An 8068-nucleotide genomic window follows, 5' to 3' on the forward strand; every position below is an offset into this window, starting at 1 on the left:
AGGTTTTGGTTTGCTAAGACTAATTTATGTAATTATAAACTTGGCATTATATGGTGGATATCCCTTCTCTTGATCTTGATATAGGAGGCTGAGGGTATAAGTTGGGTAAAGCACCAACTATTCATGTATTTAAATTTCAATGATCGGCGTTTTGAGGAGGAAAAAAAAATCCTAATTTCTGTAGCTATATCAAGAATTTTCGTTTGTTCTCACTCGAATTCTACATCAAGTTCTATTGTCTTTATCTGATATGTCTTCGTATGCTATATAAGCAATTAGCATAGCCATACTCCCATGTGCCAATTATATTGAAAGTTGAGTTATCTAAAGCTCTTGCTTAAATACTCTGCCTATAAAGGTGTATATTGGAATACCGATTATACAATCAAGACTGACAAAATAAACAATGGAAATAGCTTTACTTCCTCATGCATTTCTTATATTTGTTTTTTTATGGTTTTGCATGATAATGTATGCTGTTCATGTTTTGTGCCTGAAACCTAAAATCCTTCGAGCCAAGCTTAGAAAGCAAGGAGTTGATGGTCCTGTGCCTAGTTTTGTTCTAGGAAACATTCCTGAGATACAAAAAATCAAGTCTAAGGTATCGGCAGAAGATGCTTCAACTTATAATTTGAACAGGCCCCTGTCACTTGACTGTCGATCTATACTTCTACCACATATCAGTCAATGGACCAAGCAATTTGGTATGTTTATATGCTTCTACAAATTTTAACTTTTCAATACAGACATGCTCTATTAAATACAATTTTTCAGTCAGAATTTCAGATGTAATGTTAATATCAATGACAGGTAAAACATTCACTTTTGCTCTCGGAAAGGTACAGATTTTGTATATAGGAGATGGTGAATTGGTAAGGGAGATGAGTCTTTGCAAATCATTGGACTTGGGGAAGCCATCTTACTTGCAGAAGGACCGGGGGCCTCTACTGGGCAAAGGCATTCTCACAACAAGTAAGGAGGTTTGGGCTCACCACAGAAAATCCATTGCTCCTACTCTCTACATGGACAAAGTTAAGGTGCATAACTTTATCTTCGATGCTTAGATAAAATTTAATCCATTAAACATCTTAATTTCAAGGCTTATAATACTTGTTTAAAATGCATTCTCTTAGTGTATTGATTACTTGTAACAGAACATGTATAGTATAGTGCTTGAATCTGGGGACACGCTTGTCAAATCATGGGAGAAACTGGTTGTAACCAATGGAGGGACTGCAGATATAAGAGTGGATAATTATGTGAAGGAATTTACGTCAAGTATATTCTCCAATGTCATGTTTGGTAGATACGATGTTGCAACAAAGGGCTTGTTTTCTAAGTGTAGGAATCTTATGGAAGCTTCTGGATCTCCAACAGTACTCGATGGTCGTCCTTTCTATAGGTGAAATCCTCCACCAAATGATATAAAAAAATTCCATTGATACATGAAATTAATGTTGTATATTAATGCAAGAACATCGTTTGTAGGGGTTTCAGATATTATAATGTCTAGGCTTTTTTAATTTCAGATTTTTCCCCACCAAGAGAAATAGAGAGCAATGGAGACTTGAGAAGGAGATCTATGAAAGTATCCTAAAAATAGCAAAGAACTGTAGTATCGGTGAGAGTAAAAGCATGATACAAACTCTGGTGGAAAGTTCTAAGCATGGCGAGCTTGGGTCATCTACACCTCAACAATTTATAGCTGATAATTGCAAGGAGCTCTGTATCGTAGCAATGGATGTTCCTGGTATTACTGGAATTTGGGGTCTGATGTTATTGGCATTGCATCCCGAATGGCAAGCTCGTGCGCGTGCTGAGGTATTGCAAGTTTGTGGAGGCCAGATTCCAGATGCCGAAAAGCTTGGCAAGCTGAGAGTAGTATGTCCCTCATTACTGTTTATCTATACGTTCTAATATAAGGTTTAGAATGTAAATCCATATTATATATCAGGGTTTTATATGTTCACACCTGTAAACACTGGGGTCTAGATTCTTGCTGAGCCAGAATAAAATTGTGACTCTTTTGCTGCAGCTGAAAATGATAATTCAGGAGATATTGAGACTTTACCCGGGAGTAGGATTTACAGTCAGGGAGGCCCTAGCAGATGTACAAATTGGAAATAAGGTGTGTGTTCCGAAAGGAGTCAACACATGGATATGGCCAATAGCTCTTCACCGAGACCCCGAGCTCTGGGGTCCAGATGCTCTCAAGTTCAACCCAGAAAGATTTTCTAACGGGGTCGCTGGAGCCTGCAAAATCCCACAAGCTTATATACCATTTGGCCTCGGCCCACGGACATGTCCTGGGATGAACCTGGGGATGATGGAGCTCAAAGTTATGTTTTCTCTGATCTTGGCGAATTTCTCTTTTTCCCTCTCGCCTAATTATCATCATGTTCCCAAGTTTGATGTGCTTCTAGAGCCCAAGTATGGAGTCAAGCTCGTCGTTCGCAAGTTGTAATTTTTTAAGAAAGCACTCTAACCCATGTGTGCCAAGCCCACAACTATACACATAGCCTATTCTGAGAAGTGATCGAGAAGTATAAATTTAGCTTCCTTGTATGGCATGGTCGGTCCAAAATAATAAAACTTCAGATGTACTGAATGTTAAAATAAAGTGGCCCAAGTCAGTCACCCTAGCGAGTTTCACTGTTTAATAGGACCAATTAGTATTGTAATTTGTGAGTTTGGTTGATTTAGATGCCAAATCTACACTAACTTGTAAATTATCAAATTTGGTAACTAATTTGCTTTAACTCTGATAAAGAAGCCGATGATAATCTACCATATTGTCATCCGGTAAGCAACCAAAGCCACACACTGACTCTAGCTACGGACTAGGGAGTATGCAAAGGCATTACAGAAGTCGTATATGCTTTTCCAAGAATATTTAATATGTTCTTGCGTTTGGAGAGTATCAAATTTTGAAGAGTGCATCAAATTTCAATTCCATGAAAAAATTATTTAGCGAAGGTCTTCCAGTACACATTTGGAGTGAAGTTGATCAAGTGTTTCTCCTAGCTGCCCCAGAATTACTTGTGGATTGTGACAATTATAGGTCATCAACGATTCAGCATAATGCATAATTACATAATTTGATTTTTTTACATTGAGAAACACAGAAGTATTAAATTGTGTAAGCTTCCAGTTTCATTAAGAAAAGCTCATAGTTTCTTGTTCCAAAGCCTTGAGGCTTGAGTCAATACAAGTACGTATGAAGCCAATCAATAAGAGCAAGGCAAGTTGCGTCCACAAATCCACTGGTTGAGTCGTATATATTGGTTCAGCAAGCCAACCATTGAGTTACTAACATCAAGATAAAGAAGACGAAAGTAATATGTGAGAATGGTACTCTGATATTCAAGATTAAGACGACATTTAACTTGCACAGTACTGAAATATACTACTCAACAACACATGAAAGGGAGGACAATAACTTGCTTCAGGTCCCGTATAAGAATTTACCACTTGAACGAATACAAATCTTGTAAACACAATAACACTTGTTACTCTAGTAGTCTAGTTAATTGATATGAAAATATGTTAAGTGATTAATAAATTAGTTTACTCAACCTACAGCTTGGATACAAAGCCACCAGTTGTGACCAAATGCCCTGGCTAGTACCGATTGTCCCATCAGCATGGGGCACCATTGACTTGAAACTTTGATACAACGCTATCTCTGTCTTTTAGTACAACTGCGCTCCTTGTCAGATTCGTGATCACTTGTTATCAACTAATTGATATTGATTTAGAGGAGGCGTCGGATAAAAGTTGAGCTTCTTAGCTTATTTCATGCTTCAACTCTTTTACAGTTCATATTCTAATCCTGTGACCAAATCTGAGAATGTCATCATTATCTACTTGACATTTATATTAATCTTCTGATATTTTCACTTTTCAGTCAACTGAGTTCTGAACTATTGGAATTAGCTCCTTTATTTTCTTTTCTGTCAACACCCTCTGCTTATGTAAATTTGCATAACTTCTGAAAAATTTTAGCTAGAGCCACCAGAGAATCCATTACTTCAGATTTCTTCAGTAATTAATAATTCCTGCGACGATATTATTAGATTTTATTAACCTCCTTTTGGATTCCAAGCATCTGCTGCTGCATTAGCTTTTTGAAGTACAGTTTATTGATCAATCGTAACCCTTGATTAATTCCAACCATCGATTAAACTAATGAAGATGTAATAATTAAATACATAAACTATATAGAAAAAGTCGAATCACAGAAACTGAATAAAAAATTACATAATAACAGTACATTTATGCACAAGCCTGCAACTTGGTTTTAACATTGAAACATGCATAATACTCAGAAGCAGCGAGGTAGGTATTCGATGTTTAACAATGATAAGGCGATGCGTGTTTGGGTAGAATTTTCAGAGTTGGGTGCTGTCAGGCGTCAGTACCAGGTAACTAAATCACCACCACTCCCTTCTTATGTAACACACAAGTAGATATTTTCATGGGGGCGGTGCTGAGTGTATATATAACAATTTGAACTTTCTTAGAAATCTTATATAGGAAAGTACACAACACTTCCTTGGCAGATATTTCTTTACATTTTCTGATTTAGTAAGTGACAAAGTTTTATTTCTGGTTCATGATTATTGCCTACAAATATACACTAGTTTTCGAGTTTTTATCCACATAAATGGTTTGGCAGAACATAGTTAGGCTTGCCGGCTTGGGAGTAACCTACAAATATATTTGGTTGTTTACCGATTTTAACTAAATTGGCTGTTTATAGATTAATTTGGCTTCTCTGCCCCCCTTATATATGGTGCATCATTTTTGAATGCAAAAACACAATCAAGCAAATACTGATCCCTTTGCTTAACCAAAAAAGATAAATAATAACAATGGAACAATCTCTACTTTATTATGCATTCTCTTTAATCCTTTTGCTTTTGTTCTGCATGATTACATATGTTTTCTTTGATCTGTGCCTAAGCGCTAAGGTTCTCCGGGCGAAGTTACAAAATCAAGGAATCGATGGTCCCAAGCCTGGACTTATTTTAGGAAACATTACAGAAATGCAAAAGATTAAGTCCATCAAACATGCATCTGATCCTTCAGTTTTCAGTTTAAAGGAGCCCCCGTCACTTGACTGTTCTTCTGTACTCTTTCCACATTTCATCCAGTGGTCGAAACAATATGGTAATATATTCAAAGCTCTTCTTGTTATATAACTTACTTTGCTGCTAAATTATCAGGGTGTTTCTCCACTTGACCTTTGTCAAAGACTCATGTTAGTAAATCAACAATGCAGGCAAAACTTTCACCTTTGCACTTGGGAAGGTACAAATTCTGTATATTGCAGATCCCGGCTTGGTGAGAGAAATAAATATAAGCAAAACTTTAGACTTGGGAAAGCCTGCTTACTTGCAGAAGGATAGGGGGCCTCTACTAGGCAAAGGTCTGATTACAACAAATCGGGAAGTTTGGTCTCACCAGAGGAAAACCATTGCTCATAATCTTTTTGTAGACAAAGTCAAGGTACTCCTTATTCATAAGCTTTAGTGCTATATTATATATTGATTGACTAGTTGAGATTATATACGTTATGTAATAATTGGTCGCAGGACATGCTAAGCATAGTGTTAGTGTCCGGGAGCAAACTAATCAAATCTTTGGAGAATGTGGTTGGGGATAGTGGGAAAATTGCAGAGATAAAAGTGGATGATTATGCTAGGGATTTCACATGCCATGTGTTTTCTACTATCATGTTTGGGGAAAACTATCCTACAAACACAGGCTTGTTTTCAAAATGTAGAGCTCTCATACTAGCCTCTGGTTCGCCAACCATACTCAATGGCCGTCCTTTCTACAGGTGAGGAACTCCATACTTCTTTCGTGTAATGTATATCCTGGTTCATTTAGGAGTTAAAATTGCATGAAATATGTACATTAGGATGTTTCCAGAGGAGTTAGTATGTACATCATTCATATGAGTTATGTTACCTCTTCCATAAAGCCATGTTAAGTTGTCAACTTTTCTAAACAAAAGGTGTTACAAGGAAGACTAATAGGTACATTATTTTTATATGTTAATAAAAACAATAACTACTATCTTTTAATGCCTATTATCAGATTTCTTCCCACCAAGCAAAACAAACAACAGTGGAAACTGGAAAAAGAGGTATATTCAATCATTATGGAGATGACAAAAAAAAGCACCATGGGCGGGGAAGGTGAAGGCATGATACATACACTAGTTGATGGTGCAAATCATGGTGAGCTCGGCCCATCTACTCCTCAACAATTTATTGTCGATAACTGCAAGGATCTCTATCTTGCTGCATTTGAAGTCACGGGGATAGCTTCAATATGGGGACTCATGCTATTAGCTGCCCATCCTGATTGGCAAGCCCGTGCCCGAGCAGAGGTTCTTGAATTATGTGGAAGGGAGATGCCAGATGCTGAAAAGCTTAGCAAGATGAAAGTGGTATGTTACAATTATCTATAATTTGAAACACATGAAATACAAATATATTTAATCCGGTCTAAAGTCTTAGAATAGTAACATAAGATCGGTCTTCCTCCTCTGACACCTTGAGATTTTAGAGCGACGGGTTCATTAACATAAAGTTGTAACTAGTTACTAGTTCCTGATAATTGTTTGGGTGCAGTTAAAAATGATAATCCAGGAGGTGCTGCGGCTATATCCAGGAGTGGCATTTGTGTCAAGGGAGGCCTTGGCGGATGTACAAATTGGGAAACTATGTGTTCCGAAGGGAGTCAACATATGGATATGGCTCCTGGCTCTGCACCGGGACACACAACTATGGGGTCCGGATGCAGACAAATTCAATCCCAAGAGATTTGCCAATGGCATTTCTGCCGCTTGCAAATCTCCACAGGCTTATGTGCCCTTTGGGGTCGGACCGCGAATATGTCCTGGAATGAGCCTCGCCATGTTGGAGATGAAAGTCATGTTTGCTGTCATGTTAGCTAACTTTTCTTTCTCCCTTTCACCCGATTATCGCCATGTTCCCAACTTTGGTTTACTGTTGGAGCCTAAATATGGAGTGCAACTTCTTGTACGCAAGCTATAAATTTTGTTGCTAATATGTTCCATTGCAGTGTAATAAAAGTGAAGAAATAGTTCAATATACAACTGTCTGTGTATTGATCAATTTGATATTTATTTACACTAGCCTATGACCTGGTGCATGCACAATGATTATAACATTTGCAATTTTATTATTTTATTATTTATATAAATAAATTATAAAAAATAATAATTATATATTATTTAAATTAATGAAGTTTAAATATTTACATATTATTTTATATGTATCATATTATTGAAAAATTCAAAATTTAGATATAAAATCTTAAAATGTCCTCCTACTGGAATCTTTAGATATAATTTGAATTATTAAAATTAATTTTGAAAGTGTTTGGTTCCCTGCAAAAGAGGTAAAAAAAAGTTGAGTGCAATTAGAAGTTAATTTAGATTTAGTAATTTATAAAATTTGTAGTTATATTATATAATTTTTTTTATTTTTTTATTAAATTATATTTGTGTAAACTTTATTTTGGAAGGTGTTAACGTATTTTTTAGGAATGTGTTAACCAACCAACCAAACGAAACTATGTTTCACTTATAATAGTATAGTATAGACTAGCTTAAATCTCGTGTGATTCACGGGTTCCGTTAATATTTAAATAAATTTTAAATTTTATTTATTTAATTATATATTAATTTTAATATATTTATCTAAATATATAATAATTATAGATTTATAATAAAAAATAATAAAAGAATTAGGAAGTAGCTTTGATCGTAGTTTAGTATGATAGGTTTATAGATTCACAATTGCAGATAGATCCAAGGTCTAAGGGTAAAGAGAAAATTGGTGAACCTATCAAGGTTTATGTGCCTCCTGTGGATGAAGAAATTACTGTTGAAGATGCTGATCTTGCTCTGACTTCAAGAAAAATTTCTAAGACAACCTCTGACATGGCTCAAGTTGTTCAGAGTAAAGATAGAGTTAGTTCTGATATCTCAAAGAAGCAAGTAACCTCTGACATAGCTCAAGTTAACTTG

At 36.0% G+C, this 8068-nt stretch overlaps 2 protein-coding genes across 2 annotated transcripts; both read left to right on the plus strand.

Annotated features, from left to right (window-relative positions):
• The first annotated feature begins 233 nt into the window (after nucleotides 1-233).
• On the plus strand, nucleotides 234-2819 carry LOC141721117 (cytochrome P450 714C2-like). Its single transcript, XM_074523879.1, has 5 exons — nucleotides 234-704; nucleotides 811-1037; nucleotides 1155-1402; nucleotides 1530-1881; nucleotides 2036-2819. Exons 1-5 carry the CDS (start codon nucleotides 407-409, stop codon nucleotides 2462-2464), a joined length of 1554 nt encoding a protein of 517 aa, XP_074379980.1. The 5' UTR covers nucleotides 234-406; the 3' UTR covers nucleotides 2465-2819.
• Nucleotides 2820-4808: 1989 nt separating this feature from the next.
• Nucleotides 4809-7171, plus strand: LOC141721127 (cytochrome P450 714C2-like). The gene is made up of 5 exons (XM_074523888.1): nucleotides 4809-5172; nucleotides 5285-5511; nucleotides 5598-5845; nucleotides 6106-6460; nucleotides 6645-7171. The coding sequence occupies exons 1-5, from the start codon at nucleotides 4875-4877 to the stop codon at nucleotides 7068-7070; spliced, it is 1554 nt and encodes a 517-aa protein (XP_074379989.1). The 5' UTR covers nucleotides 4809-4874; the 3' UTR covers nucleotides 7071-7171.
• The last annotated feature ends 897 nt before the right edge of the window (nucleotides 7172-8068 follow it).

The sequence above is a fragment of the Apium graveolens genome, chromosome 1, assembly GCF_009905375.1.
Source record: "Apium graveolens cultivar Ventura chromosome 1, ASM990537v1, whole genome shotgun sequence".
In the NCBI taxonomy this organism is placed as follows: Eukaryota; Viridiplantae; Streptophyta; class Magnoliopsida; order Apiales; family Apiaceae; genus Apium; species Apium graveolens.